This window comes from Coregonus lavaretus, assembly GCF_964263955.1.
Source record: "Coregonus lavaretus genome assembly, chromosome: 27".
Lineage (NCBI taxonomy): Eukaryota > Metazoa > Chordata > Actinopteri > Salmoniformes > Salmonidae > Coregonus > Coregonus lavaretus.
In genome coordinates, this window is record NC_140014.1 from 4090162 (window position 1) to 4110905 (window position 20744).

At 45.9% G+C, this 20744-nt stretch overlaps 1 protein-coding gene across 4 annotated transcripts in view; it reads right to left on the bottom strand.

Moving 5' to 3' along the window:
- Positions 1-20744, bottom strand: part of rbks (ribokinase) — a 96662-nt gene that overhangs the window by 52541 nt on the left and 23377 nt on the right. For all 4 annotated transcript variants that reach the window (XM_084144127.1, XM_084144125.1, XM_084144124.1 and 1 more), the window contains 3 exons: positions 8034-8166; positions 7041-7104; positions 6800-6862 (listed from right to left, as the gene is read on the bottom strand). In XM_084144127.1, coding sequence (XP_084000253.1) covers positions 6800-6862; positions 7041-7104; positions 8034-8063 — 157 coding nt within the window. In that variant the 5' untranslated portion in view covers positions 8064-8166. The remainder of the gene's footprint in view (positions 1-6799; positions 6863-7040; positions 7105-8033; positions 8167-20744) is intronic.

A 20744-nucleotide genomic window follows, 5' to 3' on the forward strand; every position in this document is an offset into this window, starting at 1 on the left:
GCTGTGCAAAATCCATTGTACTTCTTTGGGGTGTTAGACTATTGCAATATAGAAGCTTCAGAAATGAGCTTCAAAGTGTTTTTTTTTAATGTCGTTTTGGAACAAAAATTATTCATTTAACATATTCAATTATTTAGCTGTAATGAATAATGAATCATAGCTCTAATGAATGTCATTTGACCCAACATTATGGCCATAGATGAGCAAATTAACCCTGATATGTATCAAATTACATTTTAAAACAGTTTAGATGTAATTGTAGAATTATTTTGTATGCTCTGAGTCTCAGATATGGTTTTGCATAAGGAATATTGAAGATATTCTTCTGTTATTTAATATGGTGTTTTATTTTTTAAAGAACTTGAGTATAGAACAGAATATATTATATTTGTTATTTTAGTTGTTATACGAGTTATTTTCATTGTTCTAACATTATCACGTTTCAGGAGAAGACCCAGATGCAGACAGTGTCGAAGTAACAAATGTTTACTACAAAACCAGGGGGCAGGCAAATGACAGGTCTAGGGCAGGCAGAGGTCAGTAATCCAGATCAGAGTCCAAAAGGTACAGAATGGCAGGAAGTCTCAGGGTCAGGGCAGGCAGAGATAAAAAAATCTAGGGTGGTGTGACAAGGTACAGAACAGGAGACAAAGGGCTGTGAGACATGGGTTTGATCCGAGACACATGAAAAGTGGGATGTATTTGGAGGGTACGGGGTAACAAAAGACGAACAGCAGAGGGGCTAATGATCTTGGAGATGGGGAAAGGGCCGATAAACTGGGGGGAAAGTTTGCGGGACTCCACCCAGAGGGGTAGATCTAGGGTGGACAGCCATACCTTCTGCCTGAGACGATATCGGAGAGCCGGGGTCCGGTGGCGGTCCGCTTGTCGTCGATACCTGGAGGTGGTCTTGAGAAGAGCCGACCGGGCACTCCTCCAGGTACGACGACAGCGGTGGACAAACATCTGGGAAAGGGTATGCCGACCTCTTCCTCTTGCTCCGGGAAGAGTGGGGGCTGATAACCCATGGAACACTCAAAGGGCGAACGACCCGTGGCAGAGCAGGGAAGGGTGTTGCGGGCGTATTCGACCCACACTAGTTGATGGCTCCAGGTGGTGGGGTTGGCAGAGACCAGGCAGCGCAGAGTCGTCTCCAGGTCTTGGTTGGCTCGCTCCGACTGGCTGTTGGACTGAGGGTGGAAACCGGAGGACAGGCTGGCCGACGACCCAATGAGTGTGCAGAACGCCTTCCAGAAACGGGACGAGAACTGAGGACCCCGGTCGGAAACCATGTCCACTGGGAGTCCATGGATCCGGAAGACGTGCTGCACCATGAGCTGGGCCGTCTCTTTGGCGGAGGGTAGCTTGGGGAGAGGAATGATATTGGCGGCTTTGGAAAACCGGTCCACAACTGTCAGGATGGCGGTGTTGCCATCAGATGGGGGAAGACCCGTGACAAAGTACAGGGATATGTGAGAACAGGCAGATGTTGGAGGAGACCAGTCTGAGCTTGCCGAGGAGTCTTGTTCTGTGCACAGATCGTGCAGGCGGCGACAAACACGGAGACGTCAGGAACCATGGTAGGCCACCAAAAGTGTTGTCGCACAAAGGCCTGGGTCCGATGGGAGCCCGGGTGGCAGGCAAGCCTGGAGGCGAGGGCCCACTCCAGGACCGAGGAGCGGACAGCGTCAGGAGCAAACATCCAGTTATCTGCCCCCCCCCAGGGTTCGGCTTGGAACGCTGAACATCCCGAACCTGCTTTCCTAGTCACCAACTGAGTGCCATCGCCAAGCACGAGGTGGGATGGATGGTCTCGGATCCCGGAGATGTAGCCGCAGGGCTAAATCGGCATGACAGCACACTTGGCTTGACATTATTGGATCCCGGTCGGTATGAGAGGGAGAAGCTGAACCGAGTGAAAAGCAGGGGCCACCCAGCTTTCCTGTAATTGAGACGCTTGGCGGTGCGGAGATATTCCAAGTTCTTGTGGTCTGTCCACACAATGAACGGATGTTCCGCCCCCTCCAGCCAGTGCCTCCACTCCTCCAACGCCATCTTCACCGCGAGAAGCTCATGATTCCCCACATCGTAATTCCTCTCCGTGGTGTTCAGGAGATGGAGAAGAATGCGCAGGGATGTAACTTGAGGTCCAGGGCCGAACACTGGCAGAGGACCACCCCCACTCCGACATCCGAAGCGTCGGCCTCCACCACGAACTGGCGGGACGGGTCGGGATGAACCAAGATGGTAGCAAGGTCCCGGAACGCCCGGTCAGCAAATGGGGACCATGTGAACGGAACCTTGGGAGAGGTGAGTGCAGACAGGGGGCAAGCCAGGGTGCTGTAACCCCGGATAAAGCGGCGATAAAAGTTGGTGAATTCCAGGAAACGTTGTAGCTGCACTCTGGAAGTAGGCTGGGGCCAATCTACCACCGATCTCACCTTCCCGGGATCCATCTGTACACTCCCTGCAGCGATGATGTACCCCAGGAAGGGGATGGTGGAGCGATGGAATTCTAATTTCTCCGCTTTCACAAAACGCTGCTTCTCCAGGAGGCGTTGGAGGACATGTCGGACGTGGAGCATGTGTTCTTGGGCTGAGTGGGAGAAAACGACGATGTCATCGAAGTAGACGAAGACGAACCGGTTCAATATGTCACGGAGAACATCATTAACCAGGGCCTGGAACACAGCTGGAGCATTGGTAAGGCCATATGGCATGACCAGATACTCGTAGTGACCGCTGGCCGTTTTGAAGGGAGTCTTCCACTCGTCCCCCTCCCGTATCCGCACCAGGTGGTAGGCGTTCCGTAGATCCAGCTTGGAGAACACGTTGGCCCCCTGCAGCGGCTCGAAGGCCGAGGAGATGAGTGGTAGCGGTTCAACACCGTGATGTCGTTGAGGGCCCGGTAGTAAATTCACGGGCGCAGGGTTTTGTCCTTCTTCTCCACAAAGAAGAACCCTGCGCCGGCTGGGGAGGCAAGAGGACGGATGAACCCGGCAGCTAGGGAGTCCTCAATGTAGGAGAGATTTCGACTGGTTCCCCCACAGCAAGATGGCATGAAAGGGGGTGCGAGTAAGGGGAGAGGAAAAGTTATCTGTATGGCCCACCAGAGTACTCGCTTCTACCGGTGAGCCTGGTCTTTTAGTGGACAGGTGGACACAAAATGACCAGTAGTCCCAGAACAGGCAACTCTTCTTGTGAAGCTTGAATTGCCGTTTGGCTGGAGACAGCCTAGCTCTGCCTAGTTTCATCAGCTCGGGAAGAGGTGAATCGGCAGACTTCGGAAACTCTCGGGGGAACTCGGTTCTCTCGGAAACGGAGCCGTCGGAGACTTCCGGGATGCCTTGGAGCCGAGGTGGAATCCTTGGGCAGGCGAGTGGAATCGGACTTCCTCTCCTTCCTTCCCGTAGTTGCCCATCGATCCGAATGGTCAAGGCAATGAGCATGTCGATATCCGTCGGTAGTTCCCGGGCTGCAAGCTCGTCCTTTACTTCCTCTGATACTCCGTGCAGGAACGTGTCGAACAGCGCTTCCGGATTCCAGGCACACTCAGCTGCCAATGTGTGGAAATCCACTGCATAGTCTGCCACACTGCAGGATTCTTGCCGAAGCTGGAGTAACTCCGGGCAGCCTCTCTCCCGGACAATGTTGCATCGAAAACCTTCTTTACCTCCTGCATGAACTCCTAAAGACTGAAGCATACGGCCGACTGTTGTTCCCACACTGCCGTAGCCCAGGTGAGAGATCTCACAGACATCAGCGTGATGAGGTACGCTATCTTAGAGCGGTCCGAGGGGAAGGAGGAGGGCTGCAGCTCAATGATGAGCGAACACTGAGCGAGAAATGCCCGACAGGTTCCAGACTCTCCAGCGAAGCATTCTGGGGGAGGTAAGCAGGGTTCTCGGGAAACCGGGTTGGCCGCGCTGCTAACAGCCGGGAGGGGCTGGGAGGTTACCGTCGTGGTAGGCTGCCTAACAGACAACTCCTTGTGTCTTCCAATGGTGGATCCTTGGGAGGAGATGGAGTTGCGGAGCTGCTCCGAGTCTGCTGGGTCAGTTATGGCCAGTTCGTACTATCACGTTTCAGGAGAAGACCCAGATGCAGACAGTGTCGAAGTACAGAAGTTTATCACAAAAACAGGGGGCAGGCAAACGACAGGTCAAGGGCAGGCAGAGGTCAGTAATCCAGATCAGAGTCCAAAAGGTAAAGAATGGCAGGCAGTCTCAGGGTTAGGGCAGGCAGAGGTCAATAATCCAGGGTGGTATGACAAGGTACAGAACGGCTGGCAGGCTCAGGGCCGGGAAAAATAGAAAACAGGAACTTGAGAAAGACAGGAGCAAGGTGAAAAACGCTGGTAAGCTTAACGAAACAAAACCAACTGGCAACAGACAAATAGAACACAGGTATAAAAACACTGGGGATAATGGGGAAGATGTGCGACACCTGGAGGGGGGTGGAGACAATCACAAAGCCAGGTGAATCAGATCAGGGTGTGACAAACATATTGTTCAATGTTCAATTGTTCAACTGTCGGTATTGAAGTAAAAATCCTGGTATTATGACAACACTATAAGAGTCCATGTTATGGCAGAAATGGACTCAACCGCACGAATGTCCGGCCTTCCCGTCTTCAGTCAGCTGTTTATTCCACATGTTGTGACTTACATTAATGTGATATTTATCGAATCAACTAAATATTTTTAATTGTCACTCGATTAAATGAATACTGTAACAATTAACTCATGAGGAATTTGGGGCACCACGGAATAAGTTGTTTAACGAGTTACCATCTCCCAAATTAAACTCTTAGAAGACATATAAACTCAGCAAAAAAAGAAACGTCCCTTTTTCAGGACCCTGTCAAAGATAATTAGTAAAAATCAAAATAACTTCACATATCTTCATTGTAAAGTGTTTAAACACTGTTTCCCATGATTGTTCAATGGACCATAAACAATTAATGAACCTGCACCTGTGGAACGGTCGTTAAGACACTAACAGCTTACAAACGGTAGGCAATTAAGGTCACAGTTATGAAAACGTAGGACACTAAAGAGGCCTTTCTACTGACTCTGAAAAACACCAAAAGAAAGATGCCCAGGGTCCCTGCTCATCTGCGTGAACGTGCCTTAGGCATGCTGCAATGAGGCATGAGGACTGCAGATGTGGCCAGGGCAATAAATTGCAATGTCCGTACTGTGAAACACCTAAGACAGTGCTACAGGGATACAGGACGGACAGCGGATCGTCCTCGCAGTGGCAGACCACGTGCTTCTTCACCTTGTGTAGAGGTTGAGAGTTTCACCATTTCAAACGTATGGACTACCGTCTCACGTTTTCTGGTCTGTAGAGTGTCAACCATTTGTAACGTTCAGCTCCCACTGCACGTCAACTGGTCTGTAGAGGTTCAACGATTTGTAACGTGAGCTCGCGCTTCACGTCGGCTGGTCTTTCTCATTCAAAGTTCTAACCATTCTTAACGTGCAGTCGCCACTCTCACGTTTTCTGGTCTTTCTGGTCAAACCATTTTAAGCTGTGTAACCACAGCTCCACGCTTCCTGGTCTCATGTTAATTTGTCTTTCAAGTATTTATGCCCTCTTGGTAAAAAGGGCATTCCTACTTGCTGACACGATCTCTGATGGCACTTGGGGCGTGGCTAGTCACTGTGCATAGTTTATATGAAAAACTATTATCTCATTAGAAGACTAAAATCACATTCCTATCTTCACCAAAATACTCTCATACCTAATCATATATATTATACAACATTTTGATGTAAACTTGACAACTGAAATGTGTACACTTTCAGAGATAAAGTTATTTAGTAATACCATCCTTAATGACATCACAAAATAATAAACAATATGACATGATTATTCTCTAGATCCCCACTGACCATTCCAAACATTTGGAGGTCAGGAATAATGTTCCAATGTCCAATCTTTTGACGTTAGAGTTTTTAGGCGGCAAGAGTCTCTCTGTAACATAGAGATTTATTTATTCCCAAATTAGAGACCAAAAGGAGTCCTTTTCTGCAAACTATTTATGACCGGCTGTTAAGTCATAAAACCGGCCCAACTCCCCCTTCTACTCTCCTGTGGGAGAGGGGGGGTCTGGCTATCTGTCAGCCATTTTCCAAGCTGATCTGACACCTTTGATCCTCACCAAGGAGAGAGTCATGACACACACAATGTTTATTTTTTACGATTATGACGGTTATTTTATTTTCATGACGGTCTTCATCCATACCGTTGGTTACACGGTTATACAGTAATTGTGTCATCTGTAACTCAAACCCTTCTTCCTAAAACACTAACTTCCTGTGTACCTCAGCAGGATTCGCAGGAGTTGCACTATTCACAGACACACGCATGCACGCGCACACACTCAAGCGCTTCGCTCACCCACATATCAGCGGATGCATTAGATCACCTGATTCTATTTGCAGACACAGATGCAGATAAAGCCCAGGCTAATTTTACACTCTGTGCAGAGGAGGGTTTAGATAGAAGTAGTAGAGTGGTGTGTACTGATCCTCGCCCCATTCAGATGCACTTAGTGTGTGTGAGTGTGTGTGTGTGTGTGTGTGTGTGTGTGTGTGTGTGTGTGTGTAGGTGCACATCCGGCGAATCCTGCTCCTCAGTATAGCATATGTATGTGTGTGTGTGTGCGTGTGTGAGTGAGTAACCAAGTAAGTGCACATTGGGCAAGTGAGTGATTGTGTGTGTTTTTGTGTGTGTAATTTGTTGGGGGGATTTTTACATTTCAGCAGGGCAGTCTACGGTCCTCGTTTACCTGCATCGTTGACAATGATGGAGGCAGCACCTGTGGCCGAGTCAGCCGTCTGCCCCACAAACTCTAGAGAGCGAGAAAAAGCATTTCAATACATATGATTTTGATCAAGGTCTGGGATGATGCATGCCATGAAATAGCATATCTGTTGCATTTCAAGCTAGTTTTGAAATAAGTACAGCACATTATTTGTCTTTTAAGAATGGTCTGTTGTTTTGAAAGTTGTCATTTTTGGTATTCTTACCAGTGGATACACCATTGTCCTTGAAATTCTGGATGTAGTTTTCTCCAAAGAAGTCTTTGCCAACCTGAAATAAAAATGTTATGATGAAACTTTGAAAACACTGATCTAAGCAATACATGAGATAAACACTTTTTGAAGTTCAGTGAACTCCAACCAGAATCGGGTTGTATTTTCTCGTACCCCGCTGGCATACTGGCAAAGTGCCGTCACATTACACAAACACATGCACACACACAACGCACACACACACACAGACACACGTGCGAACACACACAAGGCCATCGCGCCAAGCCTTCAAGATACGACGACCCCACCCGTCCGACGCCTCCTCATGTCCACCTCTCCTCCCTCATCCTCCCCCCTTCCCTCGATCCCTCCATCCGCTCTGGGATGGCCACATCTTAAACTCGTTCGGGGGGGCGTAGAAGGGGTCCCCACCTCGCCCTCAGGCTCCCCACTTTTATCCCACGCTTTCAAGGAAGAAGTCAAAGAGGCATCTGTGCCCTAACGTCCTATGAAGTGTAGTATGCAGCGGTAGTAGCACTATAGTGGGAGCCTTGGCCCCATTTGTCTTTGAAATGCGGCCTTCCTCCTTGGATGTTTCTCAAAAGCCTGGGCATCTATTTTTGGGCTCTGCCCATGCATGGAGAGACGCTCCTGCGTTGCACAGCTTATCGATCGGACCATTTGTTCGTGACAGAGGAGGGGCTTCAGCTACTTTACTGACATTTTTTCATGCTGTGCCTAGCTGATTGGAGACCTGGGGTTGGATGTATGGGAATAATTGGTGTTTGAAGGAGTGTGGTGTGTGGGTGTGTGTTATGCATGTGTAATGGTATGGCTCAAGAGAGAATGAGGGCCGGAGCGTTGACAGGGTGGTTAGAAGAGTTCAGTGTGAAAGAGTGCGTTCTGGAAAAAAAGAGTAGAGTAGAGGGACAGTGAGAAAGAGAGAGAGCGAGGGATTGCTTGCCATATACTGTCACGGTGTCATACCTTGCAGACCATGGCAGTCTTGGCTCCCATTCTAGCTGCCTGAATACACTGGTTTGCCCCTTTGCCTCCGAAACCAATGAAGAACTTGTGACCGTGGATGGTCTCTCCCGCCTTGGGTAGCCTTGGTGCCTGGCTGAGGGAGAAATCGCACAGGTGAAATATCCCTCACAGACTCATAATAAAACCCTTTAGTAAAAGTCTAAAGTCACTTACAACTACGACAAAGGTGCAATGAAATGTCCATTATTGAGACAGCAACAATTATACTCTAGTGATATGATCTCTGCTAATAATATACTATGGGGATTGCAACATCAAGGAATCGCTTACTCACACGCACACACACCCTCATTACTGACGCCACACACTTACACCCACACACAGACACACACCCCCTCATCTATGCTGCTGCTAAAATGATTATTGATTAGATGTATTACTACCATTAAGCTATGTTCATTGATTCTTGATTGCCATTACCATTAGTATGTATCCATTTATCCTGCTACTGGTCACTATTACTCCTGCTTACATATATATCCACCTATCACTTCTACACTGGCACTCTTGCACACACTGCTGCTTATTATTATGATTATTTATTCTGCTACCAGTCACTTTCCCACATGTACAGTGGCTTGCGAAAGTATCCCCCCCCCCTTCGGCATTTTTCCTATTTGTTGCCTTACATCCTGGAATTAAAATGGATTTTGGGGGGGGGTTGTATCATTTGATTTACACAACATGCCTACCACTTTGAAGATGCAAAATAATTTTTATTGTGAAACAAACAAGAAAAAACACAAAAAAAAAAAAAAAAACAGAAAAATGTACCGTGCATAACTATTCACCCCCCCAAAGTCAATACTTTGTAGAGCCACCTTTTGCAGCAATTACAGCTGCAAATCCCTTGGGGTATGTCTCTATAAGCTTGGCACATCTAGCCACTGGGATATTTGCCCATTCCTCAAGGCAAAACTGCTCCAGCTCCTTCAAGTTGGATGGGTTCTGCTGGTGTACCGCAATCTTTAAGTCATACAACATATTCTCAATTGAATGGAGGTCTGGGCTTTGACTAGGCCACTCCAAGATATTTAAATGTTTCCCCTTAAAACACTTGAGTGTTGCTTTAGCAGTATGCTTAGGGTCACATGCAATACACAGCCGTGCCTCCTGCTCGCCTGTGCTGTAGCAGCCACTGAACTGCTCCCGGACTCACCTATTGCTGTTCACTGGACCTTATGATCACTCAGCTACACAGCTGATGCCTGCTGGACCGTTCCTTTACACGGTACCCCATCATGTTTATCGGTTTAGCCTCAGCTCAAACTTTCGTCGCCATTACCAGCTGTTGTCTTAGCTCTCTCGAATAACACCTGTGATTGCTTTATACCTCTCTCCCATGTCAATATGCCTTGCCTATTGCTGTTTCGGTTAGTTCTTACTGTAATTTTTCACTGTAGAGCCCCCAGTCCCGCTCAACCTGCCTCAGATAGCTCTTTTGTCCCACCCCCCACACACGCGGAGAGCAGCTCAAATCGGTGCCTCCAGTGATGCTATCTCTTTCATCGTTACCCAACGCTTAGGTTTACCTCCACTGTACTCATATCCTTCCATATCCTTGTCTGTAAATAATGCCCTGAATCTATTCTACAACGCCCGGAAATCTGCCCCTTTTATTCTCTGTCCCCAACGCACTAGAATACCAGTTCTTAAAGCCTTTAGCCATATCCTTATTCTATTCCTCCTCTGTTCCTCTGGTGATGTAGAGGTTCACCCAGGCCCTGTAGCCCCCAGTATCACTCCTACTCCCCAGGCACTATCGTTTGTTGACTTCTGTAACTGCAAAAGCCTTGGTTTCTTGCATGTCAACATCAGAAGCCTCCTCCCTAAGTTTGAGTTATTCACTGCGTTAGCACACTCCGCCAACCCTGATGTTCTAGCAGTGTCTGAATCCTGGCTTAGGAAGGCCACCAAAAATTCAGAAATGTCCATCCCCAACTACAACATTTTCCGTCTAGATAGAACTGCCAAAGGGGGCGGAGTTGCAATCTACTGTAGAGAGAGCCTGCAGAGCTCTATCATACTATCCAGGTCTGTGCCCAAACAGTTTGAGCTTCTACTTCTAAAAATCCACTTTTCCAGAAATACATCTCTCACTGTTGCCGCTTGCTACAGACCCCCCTCAGCCCCCAGCTGTGCCCTGGACACCATATGTGAATTGATTGCCCCCCATCTATCCTCAGAGTTCGTATTGCTTGGTGACCTAAACTGGGATATGCTTAACACCCCGGCCGTCCTACAATCTAAACTAGATGCCCTCAATCTCACACAAATTATCAAGGAACCTACCAGGTACAACCCTAAATCCGTTAACATAATTTACCCTCTAAATACGCCTCCGCTGTCTTCAACCAGGATCTCAGCGATCAAACGACCATGCCTCATCACTGTCAAACGCTCCCTAAAACAATTCAGCGAGCAGGCCTTTCTAATTGACCTGGCCCGGGTATCCTGGATGGATATTGACCTCATTCCGTCAGTAGAGGAACTAAGAACAGATATAGCCCCTGGTTCACCCCAGACTTGACCGCCCTTGACCAGCACAAAAACATCCTGTGGCTTATTGCATTAGCATCGAACAGCCCCCGTGATATGCAACTTTTCAGGGAAGTCAGGAACTAATATACACAATCTGTTAGGAAAGCAAAGGCTAGCTTTTTCAAACAGAAATGTGTATCCTGTAGCACTAACTCCAAAAAGTTTTGGGACACTGTAAAGTCCATGGAGAATAAGAGCACCTCCTCCCAGCTACCCACTGCACTGAGGCTAGGAAACACTGTCACTACCGATAAATCTATAATAATCGAACATTTCAACAAGCATTTTGCTATGGCTGGCCATGCTTTCCACCTGGCTACCCCTACCCCGGCCACCAGCTCTACACCCTCCGCTGCAACTTGCCCATGCCTCCCCCGCTTCTCCTTCACACAAATTCAGATAGCTGATGTTCTGAAAGAGCTGCAAAATCTGGACCCCTACAAATCAGCTAGGCTAGACAATCTGGACCCTTTCTTTCTAAAATTAGCCGCCGAAATTGTCGCAACCCCTATTACCAGCCTGTTCAACCTCTCTTTCGTATTGTCTGAGATCCCCAGAGATTGGAAAGCTGCCGCGGTCATCCCCCTCTTCAAAGGCACTCTATATCCAAACTGTTACAGACCTATATCCATCCTGCCCTACCTTTCGAAAGTATTTGAAAGCCAAGTTAACAAACAGATCACCGACCATTTCGAATCCCACCGTACCATCTCCGCTATACATTCTGGTTTCCGAGCTGGTCATGGGTGTACCTCAGCCACGCTCAAGGTCCAAAACGACATTATAATCGCGATCGATAAAAGACAGTACTGTGCAGCCGTCTTCATCGACCTGGCCAAGGCATTCGACTCCATCAATCACCGCATTCTTATTGACAGACTAAATAGCCTTGGTTTCTCAAATGACTGCCTCGCTTGGTTCACCAACTACTTCTCAGATAGAGTTCAATGTGTCAAATCGGAGGGTCCGTTATCTGGACCTCTGGCAGTCTCTATGGGGGTGCCACAGGGTTAAATTCTCGGGCCGACTCGATTCTCTGTGTATATCAATGATGTCGCTCTTGCTGCTGGTGACTCTCAGATCCACCTCTATGCAGACGACACCATTTTGTATACATCTGGCCCTTCATTGGACACTGTGTTAACAAACCTCCAAACGAGCTTCAATGCCATACAGCACTCCTTCCGTAGCCTCCAACTGCTCTTAAACGCTAGTAAAACTAAATGCATGCTCTTCAATCAAACGCTGCTTGCACCCGCCCGACTAGAATCACTACTCTCGGCGGGTCTGAATATGTGGACAACTACAAATACCTAGGTGTCTGGTTAGACCGTAAACTCTCCATCCAGACTCAAATTAAGCATCTCCAATCCAAAGTTAAATCTAGAATCGGCTTCCTATTTCGCAACAAAGCCTCCTTCACTCATGCTGCCAAACATGCCCTCGTAAAACTGACTATCCTACCGATCCTTGACTTCGGCGATGTCATTTACAAAATAGCCTCCAACACTCTACTCAGCAATTTGGATGTCGTCTATCACAGTGCCATCCGTTTTGTCACCAAAGCCCCATATACTACCCACCATTGTGACCTGTACGCTCTCGTTTGCTGGCCCTCACTACATATTCGTCGCCAAACCCACTGGCTCCAGGTCATCTATAAATCACTGCTAGGCAAATCCCTGCCTTATCTTAGCTCATTGGTCACCATAGCAACACCCATCCATAGTATGCGCTCCAGCAGGTATATCTCACTGGTCATCCCCAAAGCCAACACCTCCTTTGGCCGCCATTCCTTCCATTTCTCTGCTGCCAATGACTGGAACGAACTGCAAAAATCTCTGAAGCTGGAGACTCTAATCTCCCTCACTAACTTTAAGCATCAGTTGTCAGAGCATCTTACCGATAACTGCACCTGTACACAGCCCATCTGTAATTAGCCCACCTAACTACCTCATCCCCATATTGTTATTTATTTTGCTCATTTGCACCCCAGTATCTCTATTTGCACATCATGTTCTGCACATCTATAATGTCAGTGTTAATACTAAATTGTAATTATTTTGCACTATGGCCTATTTATTGCCTTACCTCCATAACTTACTACATTTGCACACACCGTATATAGATTTTCTATTGTGTTATTGACTGTACGTTTTGTTTATTCCATATGTAACTCTGTGTTGTTGTTGTTTTTATCACACTGCTTTGCTTTATATTGGCCAGGTCACAGTTGTAAATGAGAACTTGTTCTCAACAGGCTTACGTGGTTAAATAAAGGTGAAATAAAAATACAAAAACCATGAGAAACAAGATTCTCTGGTCTGATGAAACTAAGATTGAACTCTTTGGCCTGAATGCCAAGCGTCACAACTTGAGAAAACCTGGCACCATCCCTACGGTGAATCATGGTGGTGGCAGCATCATGCTGTGGGGACGATTTTCAGCGACAGGGACTGGGAGACTAGTCAGGATCGAGGGAAAGATCAACGGAGCAAAGTACAGAGAGATCATTGATGAAAACCTGCTCCAGAGCACTCATGGACCTCAGACTTGGGCAAAGGTTCATCTTCCAACAGGACAACGACCCTAAGTACACAGCAAAGACTACGCAGGAGTGGCTTCGGGACAAGTCTCTGAATGTCCTTGAGTGGCCAACCAGAGCCCGGACTTGAACCCGAACAATCATCTCTGGAGAGACCTGAAAAAAGCTGTGCAGCGACGCTCCTCATCCAACCTGACAGGCATATGTAAGTATTAAAAGTACTAAAGCAGGATGTTATGTCCATTTGCCACATATTGTCATAGGAAGTCGGGTTCCGAACCCAAAAGTCACAGAACCTTGTCCAAATGGCATATTTAATGTCCAAATGGCATATGAAATGTCCAAATGGCATATGTAAGTATTGAAAGTATTAAATCAGGATGGTATGTCCATTTGCCATATATGATCATAGGAAGTCGGGTTCCGAATCCAAAAGTGTGTGAACCATGTCCAAATGGCATATGAAATGTCCAAATGGCAAATGTAAGTATTGAAAGTACTAAATCAGGATGCTATATCCATTTGCCAAATATGACCACAGGAAGTCAGGTTCCGAATCCAAAAGTCAGTGAACCATGACCAAATGGTATATATCAGTTTGTTATGTCTTGAATTAACCGAGAAGGTCTATTTGTCATGTTTGATCATAGGAAGTTATAGGAAATCAGAATTTCTCATTGGTGTTGATTTCAGCCTGCCCATTTTGTGATGGTAAATCCCTATTCAAACATATTGGCAATGGACAGTGTCCAATTGCAGTATAACATGTTGAGATTGGCAATATATTATATGTGTAATGGACACTGTCCATTAGCAATATATTGGCAATAGGCATTTACTCATAGACTTATCTTATCCCACACACTTACAGTGGGGAAAAAAGTATTTAGTCAGCCACCAATTGTGCAAGTTCTCCCACTTAAAAAGATGAGAGAGGCCTGTAATTTTCATCATAGGTACACATCAACTATGACAGATAAATTGAGATTTTTTTTTCCAGAAAATCACATTGTAGGATTTGTAATGAATTTATTTGCAAGTTATGGTGGAAAATAAGTATTTGGTCACCTACAAACAAGCAAGATTTCTGGCTCTCACAGACCTGTAACTTCTTCTTTAAGAGGCTCCTCTGTCCTCCACTCGTTACCTGTATTAATGGCACCTGTTTGAACTTGTTATCAGTATAAAAGACACCTGTCCACAACCTCAAACAGTCACACTCCAAACTCCACTATGGCCAAGACCAAAGAGCTGTCAAAGGACACCAGAAACAAAATTGTAGACCTGCACCAGGCTGGGAAGACTGAATCTGCAATAGGTAAGCAGCTTGGTTTGAAGAAATCAACTGTGGGAGCAATTATTAGGAAATGGAAGACATACAAGACCACTGATAATCTCCCTCGATCTGGAGCTCCACGCAAGATCTCACCCCGTGGGGTCAAAATGATCACAAGAACGGTGAGCAAAAATCCCAGAACCACACGGGGGGACCTAGTGAATGACCTGCAGAGAGCTGGGACCAAAGTAACAAAGCCTACCATCAGTAACACACTACGCCGCCAGGGACTCAAATCCTGCAGTGCCAGACGTGTCCCCCTGCTTAAGCCAGTACATGTCCAGGCCCGTCTGAAGTTTGCTAGAGTGCATTTGGATGATCCAGAAGAGGATTGGGAGAATGTCATATGGTCAGATGAAACCAAAATATAACTTTTTGGTAAAAACTAAACTCGTCGTGTTTGGAGGACAAAGAATGCTGAGTTGCATCCAAAGAACACCATACCTACTGTGAAGCATGGGGGTGGAAACATCATGCTTTGGGGCTGTTTTTCTGCAAAGGGACCAGGACGACTGATCCGTGTAAAGGAAAGAATGAATGGGGCCATGTATCGTGATATTTTGAGTGAAAACCTCCTTCCATCAGCAAGGGCATTGAAGATCAAACGTCGCTGGGTCTTTCAGCATGACAATGATCCCAAACACACCGCCCGGGCAACGAAGGAGTGGCTTCGTAAGAAGCATTTCAAGGTCCTGGAGTGGCCTAGCCAGTCTCCAGATCTCAACCCCATAGAAAATCTTTGGAGGGAGTTGAAAGTCTGTGTTGCCCAGCGACAGCCCCAAAACATCACTGCTCTAGAGGAGATCTGCATGGAGGAATGGGCCAAAATACCAGCAACAGTGTGTGAAAACCTTGTGAAGACTTACAGAAAACGTTTGACCTGTGTCATTGCCAACAAAGGGTATATAACAAAGTATTGAGAAACTTTTGTTATTGACCAAATACTTATTTTCCACCATAATTTGCAAATAAATTCATTAAAAATCCTACAATGTGATTTTCTGGATTTTTTTTCCTTCTCATTTTGTCTGTCATAGTTGACGTGTACCTATGATGAAAATTACAGGCCTCTCTCATCTATTTAAGTGGGAGAACTTGCACAATTGGTGGCTGACTAAATACTTATTTTTCCCACTGTACGTGTTAATTTCAGCATGTTCATTTCATAATGGGAAGTCCTTATTGATATACTTTGGCAATGGACACTGTCCAATTGTAGTATAACATGTTAAGATTGGCATGTATTATGTGTAATGGACTGTCCAATTAGCAGAGTAATTTATTGTCAATGGACAAAAAGTCCATTACCAATATACAGTATGAGTCAAACAGATATAGTGGTTCCTCTCCCTCACTCATTGGTGTTGATTTCAGCCTGTCCATTTGGTGATGGTTATTTACTGCTTAAACATATTGGAAATGGACAGTGTCCATTTGCCATTTAATATATTGCCAGTGCCAATATGTTATACTGGACATATTGGCACTGGCAATATATCATATGGCAAATGGACACTGTCCATTAGCAATATATTACAATGGGCATTTACCATCATGAATTGGACATGATGTTACATTGCTGAAATGCCCAATTGTCAGGCTTGTTGAACTCGGGATAGCCTAGCAGTGATAGTGGTTCCTCTCCCTCACTTGTTGGTGTTGATTTCAGCCTGTCCAGTTGGTGATGATAAATCAATGTTTAAACATATTGGAAATGGACATTGTACATTTGCCATATGATATATTGCCAGTGCCAATATGTTATACCGGACATACTGGCACTGGCAATATATCAAATGGCAAATGGACACTGTCCATTAGCAATATATTACAATGGGCATTTACCATCACAAATTGGACATGCAGTTAAAGGGTTTAAACTAATAAAGTCCACTACTGGGACACTCTACTGTACAAATACAATTCAAATGTGCTGTCCTTTGACTGTTTATGATTATTTTAAGCAATGAGATGGCTGACTTGATTGCTGTCCAATTGCAATATGTTACAATGGCATTTGCGTTCATACTTCCCTTTTAGGACATGAAGGGGACCATGTGCTCTATTCATATTGATATCTGTAGAGCTACCGGTGACCCTGAACACGTGGCAAAAGGAACTTTGCAAATTGCATGCACAGAAGCAGAGTTAGAGCACAACCTGTAAACCAATGTTATCCTAAGGGAGAAACTTGGATGTGTCAAACTACATGAACTGGTGAGCGCAGCTAGAATAACTCTGTGGCTTGTCCAACCCAACCTCCCCCCGATGACCCAGTTGAAAACAGCATGTCTCTGTGTGACCCAGAGGCCGTAATATGTCAAAAGCATGTCGAAATCACTACTAGTTAGGCTTCATTCCGGGCCTACTTTTTTGCACAGTTGCTGCGGTCAGACCGAACGAGCTACAGTCAAGTTGGGCACATTGTTGAACTCGGAACGGCCTAGCAGTGATAGTGGTTCCTCTCTCTTGCTTGTTGGTGTTGATTTCAGCCTGTCCATTTGGTGATGGTAAATCAATGTTTAAACATATTGGAAATGGACATTGTACAATTGCCATATGATATATTGTCAGTGCCACTATGTTATACTGGACATACTGGCACTGGCAATATATCAAATGGCAAATGGACACTGTCCATTAGCAATATATTACAATGGGCATTCACCTTCTGTTAAAACCATACAAAACCTTAAAACACGTAGTTACATTCGAGCTGCGGGTCCAGTTCTGAGAGTATATGTAGGCCTAGCTAGAACCCGAATCCCGAGCAACAACCTTAATTAGTGCTAAAATGGGATCCCTGAACGAGCTATCGGACAGAAACGTGTAGGGTCCGTTTCTATGGGCCGAGGCGGTTTCAATGCAACTAGTCTTGTGATTCTGGGATTTTTCTAAAAATGAATTTGAATATATTGCAAATGGACGAGGCTGTTTCTCTGCCGGAGAACCTCCTAGAGCCACATAACTCACTGTGCAGTACCGACTCTAGAACAGGTTTATAAAGCTTCACAGCTCTAGGTCTGACGGTTCTTTGATGGTTTGAACGCCGGTATCTATTGCAGGCTCCTTGCGTCTGTAAGCCACACACTGTGTCACGCCATCTCGGCTGTGTGTGTGTGTGTTTTTCTCTGTGGTCTGATGGGCAGTGTGAGCACTTGTCCGGCTAGAGCATGTCTCTACGGGTGCTGTCTCTGTGTGGCTTATGGGGTGGTTCTTTGGGTCTCAAAATACTACTTAAAGTACACAGGGCTGTGTGAGTCTTTCCAATTGCAATATGAAATATTGGCACTGACAATATATCACATGGCAAAAGGAGACTGTCCATTTGCAATATGAAAATGCACCTAACTTATTGAAGATGGACAAACTTCATACAGAAAATCACAGAAATCATGTAGAGCTCCAAAACCTGCCTTAACGGATTCGCCTTAACACACCTGAACTGGATCTATGACTGAGGCCAAAAACATATATTTTTTTTAGCATCCCGAATTGGACATTGTACGATTTCTCATAAACTACGATAGATAAATGGCTGGTTCTATTTTTCCTTACACCCTAGGGTTATGTACTTAGACGTGCAGCGGTCAAATTAGCGATGTTTTACCGTTTTCAGCGGTCTAATTAGCGCTGTATTACGTTAACTCAAAGAGCATTGTGGCCTCGACGCCATCTTGTTTCTAGGCTAAAAGTAAATTTGGCCGCCCTTCTTGCTCACCGAGTTACGTCTTTGAAGTCTGTTCCATTTACGAGAGGAACACTGGAGCTCTGTCAGAGTGACCATCGGGTTCTTGGTCACCTCCCAACGAAGGCCCTTCTCCCACGATTGCTCAGTTTGGCCGGGCGGCCAGCTCTAGGAAGAGTATTGGTGGTTCCGAACCCCTTCCATTTAAGAATGATGGAAGCCACTGTGTTCTTGAGGACCTTCAATGGTGCAGAATTGTTTTGTACCCTAACCCAGATCTGTGCCTCAACATAATCCTGTCTCAGAGCTCTACGGACAATTCCTTCGACCTCATGGTTTGGTTTTTGCTCTGACATGCACTGTCAACTGTGGGACATTATATAGACAGGTGTGTGCCTTTCCAAATCATGTCCAATCAATTGAATTTACCAAAGGTGGACTCTACAATGAAGTTGTAGAAACATCAAGGATGAGCAATTGAAACAGGATGCACCTGAGCTCAATTTCGAGTCTCATAGCAAAGGGTCTGAATACTTATGTAAATAAGGTATTTCTGTTATTTATTTGTAATACATGTGCCAAAATGTATGAAACATCAAAGTAAAAAAGAAAAAGTTACAATAAAATAACAATAATGAGGCTATATACAGGGGGTACAGGTACCGAGTCATTGTGCGGGGGTACAGTTTAGTCGAGGTAATTTGTACATGTAGGTAGGGGTAAAGTGACTATGCACAGATAATAAACAGTGAGTAGCAGCAGTGTAAAAACAAAGGGGGGGGGGGGGGGGGGGGGGCGTCAATGGAAATTGTCATTTGATTCATTGTTCAGCAGTCTGGCTTGGGGTTAGAAGCTGTTAAGGAGCCTTTTGGACCTAGACTTGGCACTCCGGTACTGCTTGCCATGTGGTAGCAGAGAGAACAGTCTATGACTTAGGTGACTGGAGTCTTTGACCATTTTTTGGCCCTTCCTCTGACACCGCCTAGTATATAGGTCCTGGATGGCAGGAAGCTTGGCCCCAGTGATGTACTGGGCTGTACGCACTACCTTCTTTAGCGCCTTACGGTCGGATGCCTAGCAGTTGCCATACCAGGCGGTGATGCAACCGGTCAGGTCTCCTGAGGGGGAAAAGGAGTTGTCATGCCCTCTTCACAATTTCTTGGTGTATTTGGACCATGATAGTTTGTTGGTGACGTGGACAACAAGAAACTTGAAACTCTCGACCCGCTCCACTACAGCGCCGTCGATGTGAATGGGGGCATGTTTGGCCCTCCTTTTCCTGTAGTCCACAATCATCACCTTTGTCTTGCTCACATTGAGGGAGAGGTTGTTGTCTCTGAACTCCTCCCTATAGGCTGTCACATTGTTGTCGGTGATCAGGCCTACCACCGTTGTGTCGTCAGCAAACTTAATGATGGTGTTGGAGACGTGCTTGGCCACGCAGTCGTGGGTGATCAGGGGGTACAGGAGGGGACTAAGCACACACCTCTAAGGGGCCCCTGTGTTGAGGATCTGCATGGCAGATGTGTTGTTGCCTACCCCTACCACCTGGGGGTGGCCCGTCAGGAAGTCCAGGGTCCAGTTGCAAAGGGAGGTGTTTAGTCGCAGGGTCCTTAGCTTTGTGATTACCTTTGTGGGCACTATGGTGTTGAATGCTGAGCTGTGGTCAATTAACATCATTCTCATATACAGTTGAAGTCGGAAGTTTACATACACTTAGGTTGGAGTAATTAAAACGTGTTTTTCAACCACTCCACACATTTCTTGTTAACAAACTATAGCTTTGGCAAGTCGGTTAGGACATCTACTTTTTGCATGACACAAGTAAATTTCCAACAATTGTTTACAGACAGAATATTTCACTTATAATTCACTGTATCACAATTCCAGTGGGTCAGAAGTTTGACTGTGCCTTTCAGCAGCTTGGAAAATTCCAGAAAATGATGTCATGGCTTTAGAAGCTTCTGATAGGCTAATTGACATCATTTTAGTGAATTGGAGGTGTACCTGTAGATGTATTTCAAGGCCTACCTTCAAACTCAGTGCCTCTTTGCTTGAAATCATGGGAAAATCAAAGGAAATCAGCCAAGACCTCAGAAAGAAAATGGTAGACCTCCACAAGTCTGGTTCATCCTTCGGAGCAATTTCCAAACGCCTGAAAGTACCACGTTCATCTGTACAAACAATAGTACGCAACTATAAACACCATGGGACCACGCAGCCATCATACTGCTCAGGAAGGAGACGCGTTCTGTCTCCTAGAGATGAACATACTTTGGTGCGAAAAGTGCAATTCAATCCCAGAACAACAGCAAATGACCTTATGAAGATGCTGGAGGAAAGAGCTACAAAAGTGTCTATATCCACAGTAAAACCAGTCCTATATCGACATAACCTGAAAGGCCGCTCAGCAAGGAAGAAGCCACTGCTCCAAAACCACCATAAAAAAGCCAGACTACGGTTTGTAACTGCACATGAGGACAAAGATCGTACTTTTTGGAGAAATGTCCTCTGGTCTGATGAAACAAAAATATAACTGTT